The sequence below is a fragment of the Pagrus major genome, chromosome 13 (genome assembly GCF_040436345.1).
Source record: "Pagrus major chromosome 13, Pma_NU_1.0".
Taxonomy (NCBI): Eukaryota; Metazoa; Chordata; class Actinopteri; order Spariformes; family Sparidae; genus Pagrus; species Pagrus major.
This window is the reverse complement of record NC_133227.1, coordinates 20,776,559-20,794,744: the sequence shown is the minus strand read 5'-3', so window position 1 is coordinate 20,794,744 and position 18,186 is coordinate 20,776,559. Positions and strand designations below refer to the sequence as shown.

At 39.5% G+C, this 18,186-nt stretch overlaps 1 protein-coding gene across 2 annotated transcripts in view; it reads right to left on the bottom strand.

Moving 5' to 3' along the window:
* LOC141007147 (glucocorticoid receptor-like) overlaps positions 1 to 18,186 on the bottom strand; it is a 77,362-nt gene that overhangs the window by 22,131 nt on the left and 37,045 nt on the right. The window contains exons 3-4 of one of the 2 annotated variants that reach the window (XM_073479492.1): positions 6,761 to 6,930; positions 4,331 to 4,357 (exon numbers count right to left, since the gene is read on the bottom strand). In XM_073479492.1, coding sequence (XP_073335593.1) covers positions 4,331 to 4,357; positions 6,761 to 6,930 — 197 coding nt within the window. The remainder of the gene's footprint in view (positions 1 to 4,330; positions 4,358 to 6,760; positions 6,931 to 18,186) is intronic. The other variant, XM_073479493.1, reaches the window with a different exon arrangement.

Here is an 18,186-nt window from a genome sequence, read left to right as displayed (position 1 = left end):
GTGAGGTCCTGTTCCAACAGAGAAATGAAGCACAATGAAGACACTATGCCAGTTGCAAAAAGGGCTTAGAAAGAGATGAGATTAGCCTGAGAAAAGTGGCTCATTGTTTACTCTACTGACTAGTTATCTGTGCTGCATCTAGCCTAAGGTGGGACTATTTTCAACTTTTTCAGCCTTCAGAGTTCAAAAGCACGTCTAATTTATGAGCATCTGCACTTTCTGGATGACAGGACGGCCAAATCATAGTTTTCTCCCCCATAACCAATTACTGTGGACTTTGAGAGGTGAGGTGAAAGTCCTGCTCATTACTCACTTGGGTATAATAGCATCACTCATTATACATATATCTGCGGCTGAAACAACCTTATCCAAAGTCAATAGTGCCCTGACAAAATGCCCTTTGGGAGCATAAATATTGTTAGTGATCTTTGAAATATCATGTGTTTGATGCAGCTTTTTGAACTAAAGGGCATTCAATAATACTGCTGACGCCACATAAAAAAAGCCAAAACAATACTGTTTGTTTTCCTTTAACTCTACATCCGAGATATCTCTGAAACCAACAATAGAGCTGCCTTTGTACCAGGTTTTGAACATGTGTTTGGCCACAGTACGTGTCTACCAATAAATCCAATAAAAATGTCTTGTGATCCCTAGCCAGTTCATGACCACACAGTGCAATAATTGAACCAAGACATCAGTAGTTGGCTGGCCGTGCTGTCTGGCCTCAGTATTATTCCTTAGAAAGCATTCGTGTTAAGTGTGCCGATGAAAAATATTTGCTAACCAACAGTTTTTCCATGATGAAAAAAGACGAGAATTTAATTAAAGCAGCCTATGAAAACAGGAACTGTAGAAAGTAGAAAGAAACACATTTTAAATGCATCTTTCTTATCCTGACTGAAAAGATCTTATGCCTCCAAAGGCTGAATGCCTTCTTGACCTACTTTAACCTGCCAGTAATGTCAGCTACAACCTTTAATGGATCAAACCATGAAAACAGATCCTTACACTAAGCAAACATAACATTAGCGGGGTTCTGTGAATGTGGATGTAACGTTAAAGTTACTTTTAGCTGGCCATCTATTGTGTTTGCTACATGTGGGAATGACTGTAGGATTGATGTGGGCGGTCAACCATCAAAAATGTCCAACATTTAATATGCTCATGTTCAGGTTATATCAGTATTTTAATTTCAACATTTTACTTCCTGTAAAGGATTATACTTTACACACTATTGTTTGGGGTCAATATTAGGGAAAAGAAATATTCCAATATCAATATATCGGCAATATATACTGATTTTTTAGGAATGATCCCCCAAATGCTAATCAAACACTTGTGTGAAGATATGTAATGGAGACAGGATTTTTAAAGTTTAACCAGTAATGAAATGTAACTAAGTACATTTACTCTTCAGTACTGTATTTATGTAGAACTTTGAGGTATGGCATTTCTCTCCAAAACATCTTGGATGCAAATATTATACTTTTTACTCCACTACATTTATTTGATATCTTTAGTTACTAGTAATACATGTTTTAATAAATAATAATAATAATAATAATAATAATAATAATAATAATAATAATAATAATAATAATAATAATAATAATGATAATAATAATTTAAAAAATAAATAATTAATTTATGTTAAAAATTCTGAAATCTGAAAAATACCTAAATATCAGATTCAAAGAATGAGAATCTTTGTCTGTTTCCAGTATTATTTGTATCCTAAAGTTATATTTTAACACAATACCTTGACTTGTACTCAAGTATAACTTTATAACTTTTTAATTAAACAATAAAGTGTATTGTCCAAAATGACATCAGTGCACTGAAACATTGAACTTCACTGGGAATTGAATTATTAGAAATTACACCAAGCATATTTTCTTGCATTATGTTCTTAAAAGAAAAAAAAGTAAAGGGAAAGTTTTCATATTGATGCATATTGTACAATATACATACCGGTATATCTGTGAGAGGCCAATATCAGCCAGCCAATATATTGATCAGGCTCTAGACTATATATTATATACTGCTGGCTGTCAGACTTTGGTAACACTGGCCTGTGGAGTTACCTTTACAACAGTGAGTCGGTTCATATTTAGTTTCCTTTATCATGCAGAGCTTTGCATTACATTGCCCTCCTGCTGCATGCTCACAAGTAGGTGAACACTGATACAGAAACCTAAATGCACATTTATGAGCTCGGGCAAACAGTGAATCTGGGCCACCGAGCAAATGATTAGCTCAGCTTAACGATGTTTCAGCACTGCAGCGCCCTACATGACGGTGGCTGAAGCTAAATACATTCTCAAGATGGAGCAAGCAGGTGTCAGTATATGGACTATCCTTTGACACAAACTTAAGTAAGACTTAAGTTGAAGGAATGGAATAATGTAACTGTAATCACACACAGTACATATGAATTAGGTTTTATCTATATTAGTGGGAAATGCAGTGTTTCTCCAGACATTTACCAAAATAACAGAAAGATTCACCTTTTGAAACTACAAATAATCGTATTCCACAGAGACTGGAAAAATTAATCTGCAGGGTTACTGGTGTGATGACAAGATAGCAGCCTGGGTTCTGCCAGTTGCAGCCATTGCTGATATCACAGGAAGTCATCGCAAACAATGGCGTAAACAGCCATCTGCGGTGTTAAAAGTGCCAGCTGAATCTCACCGATATCTTCTCTCTGCCTGCCCGTAGTTAAGATCAGCATGTAGGGCTGCAGCTAATGAGTGTTTACTCAGTGGTTAGTGCTGTCAGCTCATAGCAAGGAGGTCAGGAGTCTGAACCTGACCACTTCCTTTCCTTTTCAGAAATAATTACTTGTTACTTATCTGATAGTCTGCAACTTAAAAGGGAAGCAACTCATGAATGTGTGAAGCTATGACCAGCAAGTGTTTGGTATTTCAGCTTCCTCATTAACCAAATACATTAAATTACAACCTGATAACCTGTGAAAATCACATTTGAATTCTCATAAATATAATCTCTAGTTTGCTGGTTATTGCAAACAATCTTTCCCGCTGATTTTCCTGTTGTTATTTATTCATTTAAGAGGGTGTGAAGGTTTACAGTGGGAAATAAAAGCTGACACTCCTGAAATAAAATGTCTTTTTATTTATCACTTTACAAACCAAAGTTTTTTTTTATGCCCCACCAATAACCGCTCATCACCAGCTGATTTCCTTTTTTCTAGTTATTTAGATTTACTGAAGTTCTGAAAACTAGAGCGGGGCCTTTTTTTTTTTTTATCTCAAGACTAGAGTGATACTTTTTTAAAGCACCTGCATCTGAGATTGTTTGTGTGGAGGACCAATACTGCCAAAATTACAAATAAATAAATAGATATATGAATCAATATATAAATTATTATGCCATTAAATGCACCAAAAAGAATAATAAAAGTAAATGTAGGCAATAATTAACTTATATTTATGTTCTGTGTTTATTTATCTTTGTATAAATCCCTTACTTGTTTATTTTTCCCTTACTTTTATTAATTTCTTCATTTTTTAAAGTTTTTTTTATTTATGTATTATTTTCTGGTGAGCCTTAGATCGTCTCTGATGGCCAACAGTGTGGGAGCAATGGTCGATCTATGCACTCTGATGTCAATCAACCAATAGGCAACAATATGTGTCATTAGTTGATTTGTTTGTAAGTTAATTAGAAGTATACAATTTATAAGCCAAGTGAATGATCTAAAATATGCATAATCATAAAGCTGAAAAGCATAAAAAGCAAAAGGTTTGTAGGTACAATTCACATTTTGAACTCAAAATACACTGACATCAGTTAACAGTGAGTCCAGCAGGATGTGTTTAAGAGCAGAAACCTGCACGTGGCCTAAAAACAGTTATCAGTAGAAACAGTGAAACACATAAAGCAAATAAAACACATGAACAGCACAAGTGAGGGGGGAAAAAAAGTCGAGAGGTGATTTTTGACATCAGATCTATGGATGTTAATGTGTGTCAAGTGCAGAAGAATAACCCTAATTAGAGAGAGGGGTAGTGATTGCAATTATTGGATCTACCACCTGTGATGAGGTGGAGCATTCAAGGAGAAGAAACTAAGGAGCACAAAATCACTCACAGGCAATTTACGCTGACTTGAATTACCAAATCAGAACATTTGCATGCATTAACAGATAGCTGGCAGAGGAGGCTACGCATGTGTCGAGGCAGACTGGTCATATTTCAGTGCTGAAGGAGTACAGGCACATGGGCAAATCAGAGGTGATAGTATTACCATCATAATCATCATCATAGTTGTCATTGTTGTTATTGAAAGTGCATTTATTTACCATCTGTGTTTTGTCGTGCTCTCCATCCTTCACCATAGAGACAACGGACGGAGAATAGAGAGGGGGGAGAAAAACAAAAAATAACAGATATAACTCTTTCAGTGCTACTGTAAAACTTCAGTTTGAGTGCTTGGCATTTACTCCAGCACCACAGAATTTAAAAAAGATATTATGCTAGAAAACAGTCAACAATCATACAACTCTTAAAGGATAGCGCCACCAATTTTACACTTTAAAGTGTATTTACCAGTTAAAGAGTACTACTGCATTTGTGAAAAAGTAGTATAAAGCCTTTTTGTGGCTGCAGAGGACGCTGCATTTCTTTCCCTCAAGACTTTATTGTACATACAGACATATTGACAATCTATAACAAAAAAAAATCTATTAACACAAAGCCAAACAATAAGATGATCTCATTCACAATGCTGGAGTTTTCACGTCAGAAGCATATTATATAATCATTTAATGACTTAAATGTCTTTTTTCTTTTTAAGGTTAGACATAGAGATGGAGGTGCTGTACTGTTTAAGTTCATGATAAAGTGCAGGAAAGTTGGCTTGGATTCTGTCATTTATCTCTCTTTATCTTTATGAATATCTCCATCTTATCTTGACTAACATACAAAGCTACATCAAAACATACTTACGTCAACATCCATCTTAAATTTCTATTTATAGAAAATTGGCTTCATCAGACCAAAAACATTCTTGTGTCGGTACAGTGAAAAGAAAAACATGAGAAATACTCTCTTGTTCCAGTCCATAGGAAGCTGCACATAATCTGGAAAATTGCCTCCAGTGGTGTCACTCATTGGCTAAATTGCATTGTGGGTAATGCAGGCACAAGAAGAATGTGTGGAATAAAAATGCTGATATTGTTCTGCTGTATCGATTTGTACTCACGCAGCACCATGCATTCTTCCTCCTATTTCAAAAAAGTGGCGCCTACATTACCCACAATGCAGCAGCCACTGAGTGACATCACTGGAGGTATTTTGTCAGATTATATTCAGCTTCCTCTGGAGCCACAAAACTTTATACTACTTTTTTTCACACATGCAGTAGTACTCCCAAAGACCTGTGAACACACTTCAATGTGTAAAATTGGAGGAGTTACCCTTTAACTGTAGCAGCACAATTCATCTTTATTAATGTTTTTACACATATTTTCTAAAATGTTTGATTGAATGCAGGAGAGTAAGTTTTCATAATCAACCACCAGCCATGATTTATTCCTGAACTGTTGCAGAAGTAATTACATTTAGAGTAATGTTTCCCCTGCAGCAAGTTTGGTCACCAGCTGTATTTGTTTCACCAGCAATGTTAGTTACAGATATAGAGGAGAGTGACAGGTAGAGATGAAAGAAAAGGACAAAGATGCCACTCTGCAAACTGGAAGAGATTAGTGTGGGTCATTTCTGTTCATTTAGCGCCAGTGTTGAGTCAATAATAAATACAGACTGGTTTATTTATTGTCTGTTGTTCATGAATGCAATAATCAATTCACAGTTACATACTCCTCAGAAAGCCTTTTCAAACTAATTACACATCTGCAGAGACAGATGTACACAGAAAGAGGATAGAGAAGCAGAGAGAAGCGGGGGGAGGTGGAATGCATGGCAGAAAGCCTTTAACACAAATTACTTTCTGTTTGTCAGGTGCATTCCTGCCCCTCCCATCTCAAGACTTTGTCAAGGCAATTAGCGCTCGAGCTGTTTGCCTGTGAGACAACACCTGAATACATCATCAGAAGAGGCCCGACCGTAAGCGAAGCAAAGCAGAAGAATGGCTGTCTTGCAGGCTCATGTCTTATTAATCCCCTATTAGTATATGATATGTTAATGGTGAAGTTCCCCAATTTGTTAGCTGTCAATCAATATGACTTAGCAAGGCACCTCTGCTTTGATACAGGACGAACAGGAAAGGCAGGAGAAGAGGAGGCGTTGACATGCAAGGTCAGGACTAAGACTCAAACCCACAGAAATGCAAGTATGTGACGCATGGCTTCTAAAGCTCAACAATAACCCCGATATTTTACTCTGACCTTGGATTTTTTGCGGAATACTCTAGTTTTCTGAAACAGCAGAGATGTTTCGCAGTTGCACAACAGCTTCAAGAGCAGATCTTATGTAAGTCCAATGACTGAGAATCTTTGGGACAAGATGTACGAAGTTAATGGATGCTAACCATCGCTATTAGGTGCACATGCACAAGGTTGTGGCTGCATAATGTCGAATACATGGACATGAATATGCAAATCTGATTATGACCTGGTGTAAATGCGGCCACAATGTATCAGTTCAAAATGAGAAACGTTTAGGGGGAAATAAAATCCTCTCAAAAATGTGTGGAGATTACATCATTCGACTTCTGCCGGTAGCGTCATGTCTGAGTGAGGGCATGAATGGATGTCGGGGTGTGTGAGACCAACCTTCGACAGCCCTCTTAAAGAACACCTTGCAGCTGCCGCAGGTTACGACCCCGTAGTGGCATCCCGAGGCCTCGTCTGAACACACCAAACAGATCTTGTGCGTCTGCCCGCTTGGCTTGGATTGGCCCGGCAACGCAGAACTGCTGGTCTCTCCGGCTCTGGGTGATGAGCTGAAAAGCGTACAGAGAAAGAAAGGAAGAGAGAACAATACGTTAAGATTAAAGAGCTGCATCCAGTTATAAAGGCGTTTGTCACAAAGTCAAGGTAGGCTGCAGAGGGCTGGTTTACGGGTATTGACGGTCTCAGTGGTATGTTGTGCTGTTGCTAGGAGACGTGAAAACCCTGTAGACAAATCTGGCCGGCTATGGGAAATATCTGAACTGAAAACAGATAATCAGTCTGATTGTGCCGCTGTTTTCTCTGAGACTTTTTCTACGGTCATGAATAGAAATCCGATGAATGAATGTTCAGAATAAAAGTAGTATTGCTCAAAGAATAAAACTGTAATTTACACCCCAAAAAATATCCTACAGGGAAAAGAAGCAGCTTATTGAAACAACAAAAGTATTTTCTGTACTGTACCACAAAGATGTAATACAGCACAGTGACTTCACTGTAACTGACTGGGAGGTTGTCCTCAGATTAAGCTCTCTGATGTGATATAGTTGATGGTTTGTTCATGTTGATGAGCTTACAAGGGGTACTGATCTGGCCCTAAAAAAAAAATAATCCCAATCTGTTTAATCACAAGCACGATCCATGATCTAATTTTCTTTTTTTCTTAATGCCCTGTAGACTACAGCCACACTTGATATAGCCTATGATTTCTTTTTTTTCCCCATTTGCATCACAGACAGACAAGACTGCATTAAAGATAGTTTTTTGGCACAAGCTCCTCATCTGCCCCGTTGCCGGATATAACTCATGTTGCATTATTCAACAACCCTCCAGGATGTTGAAAATGTGATGTTGTGATTGCAACAATTGGTGGAAATTCAACCGATCCCTGTGAATTCCGCGTAGCCTCGTAATTTCCTCGTAATCCCCCCCAAAAAACTGCAAATACAATCAAAATCTTTTGCAATTTTCATTTGCAAATCGTTGCAATAACAAAATAAAAAAAAATAAATAAAAAAACTGCTAGAAATTAGACATTTTCAGCGGCAACAGTCAAAAACAGCGAAGTCATGGAGGGACTGATTATGTACAAGACATCGACCAAGGAAGAGGATGTGAAATAATACATTCAACCAGCAAAGCCATCTATTGGGACACATCACGTCCACATAGCACAGATCAACTAGCCAATCAGGTTGAGAAAAAACAAAATTAAGATGTCGCTAAAATTGATCAATGACTTATGACAATAGTGGAATCTGCAAGTCGTCAAGCCAGTGTCTTACAAAAGCCATTAGCTCAATTGAAATGGTGGTACACGAGAAAAACCCATGTTAAAGTGGCCGCTATCACTATTCCTACTAATGTCCATGCTGTTACTATTTATGCTAATATCCATGGTAATGGTTTATGTCCAACTACTAGCCATCCCCCCACTCTATGAGAAAGAACGTTGAATGTCCATCATCAGCTCGTCCCTCAGAGAGCTCCCTGATCATTTCTTCATTAATGCTTGATGTGTAATCACACTAAGACAAACCCAACGGAGCCTATCACTAAACCTCTTGTGATGAAATGATGTCATTAACCTACGGAGACCACAGAATCTATAATTAGACTTAAAGTAATGGTCACACCTGAGTCTGGCACCAACACCAAGTTGACAAATATATTGCAGGCAGAGTGCCAGCATGTATGTTGGGAGTGTGTTAGTTTACGGGGCGTGCTGCAGCCAAACAGACTCCAGACTAGTGTTAGACTGACACGGCTGTGTAATCCATGACAAGAATTTGACCGCATTAGAAGGGCTTAAATCTTTTCTCTCTTGTTTGTTTTGGCAGCACACTGGTTTGAATGAGGGCATTATGTAACAGAGTTGGCTCGCTAAGCTTGATAATGACTTTACATTCAGGCCTATAGATATCTTAGCCCCTGCTGGTGGTGCTGCCGACTAATTCTCCAAGTGTTGCTCCTGCTGAGCTCTCGAGACAGGAGCGGGGAGAGGATATAAGTGAAACTTGTTAGTGTCCATCTCACAGATCTGGAGCCACCCCCGTCTCCACATACAAGCGCGACTTAAATTCATGCTGGTGCTTCATGGTCATTGGAAAGACGACACTTGCTTATGCAGATTGGACAGCGACCAAGGTGGAGTAGAGGTGGTGGATCTTGGAGGACGACCAGCTAAGGAGTTTAGCCATAGCTTAACACTCATTCCTGACACATGCAGACAGGTTAAGATAGTAGCGGGATTTAGAAAGCGATGCCATCTTAGCTTTTGGCAGTCAAAAGTAGACGACCACACTGTTTTGCAGATGGCATAAACAGACAGGGTGAAGGGAGAGCTGGGAGCTTGTTCCCAGAGCCTGGAAAGGGGAGCGTGACATAATCTGTAAAAGATGTGCATTGACGGAACAAAAAAATACCATTTAAAGTCAAGGATCCAATAATACGTTTCATTATTTATTGGTATTTCATCAATTTTAAGAAAAAAAATAAATTGACCATGCTGCAATAACAAAAAATTCTGACTTTATACAAAGAAATTAGGTTATCAAACAGCCGGACAAAGATATGTAATGGAGGCAGGATATTTTACAGTTCAACAATAAACTTTATTGTTCAAAATCATATCAAAAGACAAATACGCAGATACAGATATAGCTTTGATAGGCCGATATAGACCAATAATATCAGCCAGTCGATATATCGGTCGTGCTCTAGTTGACATATTAGAGTAAAAGGTTCTTACAGAGAGAATTTACTGACATGGCTTACTGCTATCCAGCAGCTTTAAATATGCACAACATGTTATGGAAGCAAACAGCCCAAAAACCCTGAAAATTGGCTGGTGCATTTTCGCCTGTAACGTCTCCCCACGAGAGAGAATTCAACTCAATCGAACTTGAATAAAAATGCGGTGAAAAACACAGCGAGGCAAAAAGTTTATTCAAACAACAAATACACAACTCAACCACAGACCTTCAAGGTTGCATGACTAACACCTAAATGACTAAGCGTGGCTCATTCTGAAACGTATCAAACCCACAACTTATGACTGTTTTTTACTGTATATGATAGACGTACAATAACCTCAACAAAACTGTGACCCAAATTTGACACGAAAACCTGTATACAAACCCAGATATGTACCCAACTGTCATTTTCACCTTGCTGTGCATTGGATCCTGTACACACTGTTAACTTGAAAAAATACAAATAAACAAATTCAGCTCAGTCTTTTTCATGACATGTACACACTACACTATGCTTGAACTTTAAATGCAACACTATCACTCCGCAAATTTTGGCAGATACTTTCTAATATGTACCGGTCTTAACTCTGGATTGTCGGTCTGGCAGTAGTAGGGTATTAATAGAAGAGGGCTGTCCTCTTTGAACCCCCCCCCCCACCCCCTGTTATGAGGAGTACGGTGTCCTCCTGCTATGTGCTCATCTTTCTGGCTCTCTCATTACTTGTCAACTTAAAGCAGCTATGGCTGGATTTGAGTGAAGATGCTGTGAACACTCATTATCGGGCAGCGCTTGACCTGTGATGGCTCTCTCGAGGTTTGTTCAGCCACTGGAAAAGAAAGACAGACCGCCAAGTGAAGCGGGAGATCACATGACGCCAATTGAAGCCCGTGTCGGCATTCACACGGTGTTTGCTTTAACAACTTGAGATTTTTCAGATCATCTGAGGTGTTATTAGCTACAACTGCACCGAAAGAGTTGATCTACATCTACATCTTCTTTTTGATTGCCATTTTTGGTTCTTTGAAATGAATTTGAAAAGGTCATGATACACAATTATATTCTAAAATGCTGGTAATGTAAAATGGCCACAGGGTGGTGTTTGAATTAAGCACTCATAATCCCCCTCCCCTACTCCTGCTCCAACTCACATGCTCCTCCCATCGCTGAGCCAACAAGTGTGGCTCTGAGCCATGCAGCGCAGATTCAAGCCTCATTAGGAACGCCTGCATACTGGACCAGAGTGCAATAAACATGTGCACTTTCTCTCTCTCTCTCTCTCTCTCTCTGTCGATCTCCCTCTCTTTCACACACACACGCGCACACGCACACACAGCAAAAGTGACTTGTGTTTGAGCAGCGTGTGCTTAACAGTCTGGTACATACGTGCAGAAAATAGAAGCGTAACAAACACACCTGCGCACACAATTATAAAAAAATTTGAAAAACACATAAAAGCAGGCTGCAGCTCACTGCCCTTTGCTGCTCTTTCTCCGCCCACACTGTTCTTCATGTGCACTCATTTGTGTCTGTGTGTGTGTGTGTGTGTGTGTGTGTGTGTCTGTGTGTGTGTGTGTGTTACTGCACTGTCTTATAAAAGGCAAATGTAACAAAAATCTGAGCAGGACAGACACTGTTTACATCCTGAGACATGCTGCCAATCAGCGTTCTAGCACCTATAAACATCTCTTCCTGAATGTGAGCACATGCTAGCAGTATGTGTCAATCCTGAGAGACGGCGCATAGCATATATTGGAGTGCCTTGGCAACATGACTCGAGAGAAACAATAAATTAAATGAAATCCTGCCGCGACAGACAGTACGTGCCTGCAGGATTTTATCAAGAAGCCTCACAAACGGCATATTCACAAGACAAGTTGTAATCAGTTTTGACTTTTGACAACAACCAGGATGTTGATTTTCAATTAATCACAAGAACATGACAACTGTTTATTCAATCAAACCGCAGCAGCTACAAGTCATAAATGTGTTATACCTTTTCTTAACGACGTAACGTTACATGACGAGGCGGTGGAAAAGACAGATCAGCACTAATGACAGTCCACAACAAACAAAGCGGCTGTAGCAACTACGGAGGCAGAACTGAACTGGGCTGACCTGCTGTGTCGCTGGGGGAGTCATATACCAGTGACTACAGTGGGAACCGATGAGAGGACATCTTTTTTTCCATTTAGATCAAAGCTTTTTTAGGCCAATATGTGGGAGCAAGAAAGTATGAGACGGGCGGTGGGAGAGCGGTGGTTTCTTTCGGCAGAGACATGCAGAGTGTGAGAACATTTATAACGCAGAGGCGTGACGCAAACATGGAAACTGATCTGCTTTGCCAGACACATTATAGTAGACACTTGGGGGAAACTAATGTAAGCTTTGGCGTAATTTCTGACTTGCTTTCTTGGGTAAAAAGTCTTGCCCACTGTAGCTGTTTAACGTTTTAATTTTGGTGGGAACTGTCTTAAACCGTTGGATAAAGTTGTAAAAATACATTGTCTTGGAATAGAAATCTATTTTTTCTGTTTCTAATTTGCAGTTCTTTTTAAAGCCTGAAAGCGGTGATAAAGCCTGAGTGGGCAGAAATTATAAATTTACATTTTTATTAAATACTCCAGGCACATTTATCTGAGATGAATTGTAATGCATGCTAGTTTCTGCAAAAATATGCAATTCCATCTTTTTTTATGGCAACCTTGGCACTCAGTAAACATCCTCCACGTTCTGCCTACTCACTGATAGTGAGTGGGCTCTCTGAAAGGCCGACCATTATCGGAGACCTGTAGAGGAGGTGGTGTGATCTACATTCAAAAAAGCAAAACTGATGATGATATAACGTGTATTCACCTGGTCTGCGCGCACAACTGATATTCACTGGACTGGGTGCTTAGTCTTCGCTTACACAATATTTTTTTTTTTATCAATATTGAATGATATTGTTAGTCTCACCTCTAAAAGCAACAAAATAGGTCTCCTTTAATCATTGCAGCTCTACCAACAATTATATTCACAGATTCAGCAGATTTTTTCCCAGATTAATCCATAAATGTCAGAAAAATTCCCTTCCCCGTGACCAAGTCCAAGTCTTTAAATATCTTGTTTTGTCCAACCAACAGTCCAAGACCCAAGAGTATTCAGTTTACAGCGATATAAAACACAAAACCCCCCAATAAGTCCTCACTTTGGAGCAGCTGGAACAAGCAAATATTTGGCATTTTAGCTAAAAAAAAAAAATGACTTAAAGAATGAAAGATTAATAAATGAATAAATGGTTGCTGATTAATTTACTGGTGATTGCCTAATCAATTAATCGGTGAAACATTGTGGCTGTTATGATACAGGTTCAGATGTAAAAAAAACAACAACAGAAAAAACAAATCCTTTATAGTATTGATAGTCTCACTGCATTAATGTGGCAAATTCTTCATCTTATTTCTTTTCTTTAATAAAAATGCAACAAAATAAATGAAGTAGAATTACATAACACTCTGTCGCCCATCTACCCATTATGTAAAACATATTTTTTTTAAATCTGTTCGCTGACTTTTTAATCTTTATTGTGTAATTTCACTGTTTTACTGTACTTTGTTCCCTTCCTGCCTTTCTCCACTCTCACTTCCTCTCTCTCAATCGCATCCGTCTCTCTCACCCTCCCTCTCTCTCTCCCTCATTGCTCATTCCCCCTCTTCCTCTTCCCCTCACACCGCCTCATCTGCCAAGGTTATATAATATTCGTATTACTGCTGCTGGGGCAGACGCCTCCTCCCCTCCCCTCCCCTCCCCTCCCTCTCCCTCTCCCTCTCCCCCTCCCCTCCCCTCCCCGCGCTCAGCCTCTCAGCCAATCGAGTGTCACTACTGGCAGAAGTATGGAGGAGGTCAGGCGAGTCATGGGATTATCCAACTCACCTACCCGGAGACAAGCGCGCACAGCGTATGTGTGCGTTTTCTGCATGTGTGTCACTAATAGGAACCCTGCCTGCGAGTGTGTGTGTGTGTGTGTGTGTGTCTGGGTCGATTTGCTCTTTGCATTACTCAGTGGAGCTTTTTGGTTGCTAGAGAGGAGCACAGTTATAAAGCTACCCTTGTTTCAGAAATCATCATGTGATTGTGTGATGGCTCCCTCTTTTCTTCTCTCTCTCCCTTTTTCTCCCGCTAAACTCCACCCACCCACACACACACACCCACCCGTCCTCACATCCGAGTGTCTCCGTCTCCCACACAGTGAGCGCTGTCACTTCAATCATCATTTCACAGCGCCGGCCTTCTTTATTCTCTACAGTTTGAGTTGTTTGTAGCCATCGACACAATGTATTTTCTCCCGCGAAGTCAACGGTCAGGCGTGACTCACTAAAAAAAACTACCTGACTGGGACCTTGTTGCCATCGATTTATGATCGTTGCCTGTCAGAAGCAAAGGCAGAAGAAACGCTGTTGCTAAACCTGTTAGTGAGGCTGGAGCGATGAGACATCACTGGAAATAATGTGACTTGGACATCTTATGAGTCAACTTTGGTATCTTTTAAGCAGGAGCTCAACCTTCCTTTAACCTTAACCAAGCAGTGTTTGTGGTTTAACATATTCAGAATGAACCATAGTCATGGGCAGATAAAAAAAACGACTGACAAACGATGCTGTCATGCCGCCGGGGGCAACAGCGCCGAGAAACTGCCTGGAGTATTTTGTCATCTTGGTTTGGAGGACTTGTTGGTCAAGGCAATACAAATTCCTCCATTCCATCTTATTTGACAACATGATGCGAATAGAGTCTTATAATCCAAACTAGAATCTTTTCAACCCCCGAGCAGCGAGTTTGTCCGCTGGGTCTCTTTCGAGCCCTGAAGGCCGGAGTGAATGAGGTGAATCATACTGCAGGAGAAGTGAAAGCTCAGAAAGGAAAAAAAAACCAAAACAAGTTTATAATTCAGCCGAGCTCTTTGACTTCCCCTCATGCACAAAGTGACAGTTAATGACTGTGCCATCTCACTATTGCTTTTATAAGAATTAGTATTGCATCCCGCTCTCTCTCTCTCTCGGTTTTATTTGTGTTCTGAAACATGCAGGCAGAGGTTCTCATAAAGAATCATTAGCAAAGCAGCCGCGGTGACGTCTCATTAACGGCAATTTCCACTGTGACTGGCAGTGAACTGGGGAACTGTTAATTCAGATTCTGCTCCGCTGCCTTCTTTTCATCCGGCCTGAGCACAGTTTTCCATTTTTTGACTCGGATTCAGATTTTATTTACTCTAGACCACACGTCGTGGCATGAAGTGCAAACATAAAACCCGAACAGCAGTACAATGGTTCAGAGAGAATGGATGTTCAGCACAAATTAAGTCCTTTGAAGAGAGGCAGAACATTACTCAAAAACACACCGAGTTTACATGCTATCCTCGGTTTATCTGTTTGTAATAATAATATAAACACAGACGGATGGTTTCTAACATTTTGACAGGTACTTCTTTGCATTCTCGACACTGCATGTGTTTTCTTCAAACACGTCCTCACTCCCAGCTCGTCAAATTTAGCCTTCAGCTTCAAACTGTGACACTCAGCCTGCTCCTCTAGCATCAGTTTTGCATGTGAAAGGCTCCACAGTCAAGTTAGCACTGATACATTATACCCAACGTCTGATTAGACTTTTTAAAAATAACAGCCCAGTGGTCAAGTTAGCAACAATGTGTATTACACAACATCTGGTTACACTTTCAAATTAAAGCGTGATGAAAAACGGTTGTAATTCTAAGGCATATTATGACTTTTGCAATGTTATTAACACTTTTAAACTGTCGCAGTTTGGCTAGTTGTACGCAAAAACCCCCAAAAAAACCTACTTGGTTAGGGTTAGGAAAAGATCTTTCTCGCTCATTGTGCTTTTGCACTAGAGGGGCCGCTTCAAGGGATGCTACAGAGGTACCTACAGCGTCAAACTCTGTTAGAAGTGAGAACGGGCTATTTTATCAATCAAACAAAACATGATACACATCCCTCCGGCGGTTGTCATTACAGTTACTGCAACACTGTTTATTCCTTTCAGGCTGTCTTCCTGTTATGTTAGCCATTTTGCCATTAGGAACTCAAAAATTACAAATAGCCCGTTTTCACAGTTACTTAATAAAGCTAATCTAAGATGAACACAACCCACAGGACGTGACAAATACATTAAGACGCATGACAAGTCAAGTTGAAAATGCGCGAATTTGAATCTATAACTGCTGTTTAAGGGAGAATAAGAGCAGCTGAACATAAATAAACTACCTAGAAAACTGCTTGGGGATCCAATATGCAACCCTTCCTGGAAGCAAAGAAGTAGAAGAAGACGCAGAAGTAGAAAGAAGATGAAGCTTCATAACTGTGAGTGACCTGGCCTCAAGGCTGCACAATAATTTAATATCTCTGTTTATTTTCTTTCAGTGGAACCATGCTGTGAAGGTCAGAGGAAATTGTGGATATGAGGATATTGTGATGTACGATTATGCTGTCAAAACACACGATAACAAGTGTATTGTATTTAAGAAGTGACAGTGCGAGGTTATGAACCCTGATAAGCGATATTTGAGGATTGCTCGACATCATATAACGTTATCTTGCTGTTTTATGGACATCAGTGTGATTATTTAACGAGTGTGTATAGTATTATGATATAAAAATCATTACTGTGATATTGATTTCAGGCATACAGCATCACCCGGCTCAGTTGTCTCTTTGCACAGCTTCAGTTATATATAGAGTGTGTGTAGGCAGAGCAGATCAGCCCAGAAAAAGAACAGATGACACTTTAAGAGACAATCAACTTGGAAAGTGTGTTAACGGGACAGACAGCGAGGCCTTTTTCGATGACTTTCATGATGTCCTGAGCAGGAGAGAGGAGTTGAGGGCAGCTAAACGGGAGACACAACTTCCACTGTTCCTCTCTGAGAAGGGTACGGTTTAGGCTAGATGAGGTCACATGTTAAATCCCTAGTGTATAGCTCTGCTGTATTGGAATGTGGAGCTTTACAGGAAATTGGGCCACATGGTGCGGACCGCAGGGAGCAGAATGAAGGGCAATGGCACAGTCTTTCAAGTTTATCCCTGTTTTAGTCAATGTCACTTCTGTTCTGCAGCGCTGTAAGTGCACGCTCATGGTGGAGTTTGGGAAAATATAGACTTTCTGAGTTGTCTTAACTCAAGTGTATAGACGTCCTGTTGCTATTTCAATCTGTTGTGTGTTGGTTTAGTTACTTTAACCAAAATACGCTCAAATTGTGGAAATGCTGTAAAAGACTTATTAATTGTTGTGAGCTGGCAGAAGGGAAACAAGTGTTGGGGAGTAGTTCACATTTAATTAAACTAGTAGTTTAACTATATTTTGCTCTACTGTAGCCTGCTGGTAGTTCAACTACATTCATGTTTGTATATCTGTGTGGTTAACGACTGAAACAAACAAACAATGTTAGACCGTATGTATTTATTTTACCATGGCTTCTCTAATTTAATTCACATTCCTTGAACTTTCCCACAGTGGGATATTCTAACTTTTTTGGTTTCAGGGCTCCAGGGTGCGACTATTTTGGTCGTACATGCCCCCAAAAATCTGTCATTGGTTGCACCAGTGTGCCTAAAATTTGGCAGTTTATTTTTTAAACAAGTGAGGTTATCTCAATTTCTTGTTGCTTGTTTTTTTAAATGAAGAAAGACAAGTCTTTGCAACTTTGTTCATGTGTACAACCACTTACATAATATGTCATTAAAGTGAATTAAAATGCACCTCAATCCTGTTCAGTCACTGTAAAAACTTAGTCTGAAGCCCCGGGTATGATCTGTGAACTAGTGGGCACTTGCAATAAACTCACTTGAGTGGCATTTTTTGCTCGCGTAAGACTTTTTTGCATCATAGTTTGTTATAACTTCATGTCTATGTATTCTATGAAAGTAGCTTTCGTTAACCGAACTAGATTTCTCCTTCTGGAAGCTTTGCTGTAGTTCAGCTTCTTCCTGTGTGAAGTTATTGGCTTTCACAGCTTTGCTTTTCAAAGTAGCTTTTGCCGACACTGACGGTAACACTCACCAAGAAATGACTGATTTGCAAACCGCAACTTCAACTGAAACTATTACTCATTTATTCTAATGGCTGTTCAACCGGAAATTCTAATGGTAACTACTTTAGGAATCAATTAAGTCATTTCCTGCATATACATGCCAGAAGTTTGGTGTACAGAAAAATCAAGACACTGTCACATTATAGGGACCATTTTTGGTTGCAGCCTTATTTGCAACCAACCATAGTTTTACCATTATTACTGACTGAGATATTCACGTTTTTTTGTTTTTTTTAATGAAATTACTTTGATTGTTTAATCAAAAGGACCCATAAAATAATCAAATACGAAAATGATGACCAGTGCCCATCCCTTACTCTCATTAACAGCTAAATTAATACAAAGTCTCCTCAGAGCAGCAGCTAAAATCGAGCAGACATTTTCTTTCCTAAATGAACAAATTATCATCTTCCTTGATTATGATAGACAGAACAGCAGTGGGATAATTAATTAACTGACACTGATCAGC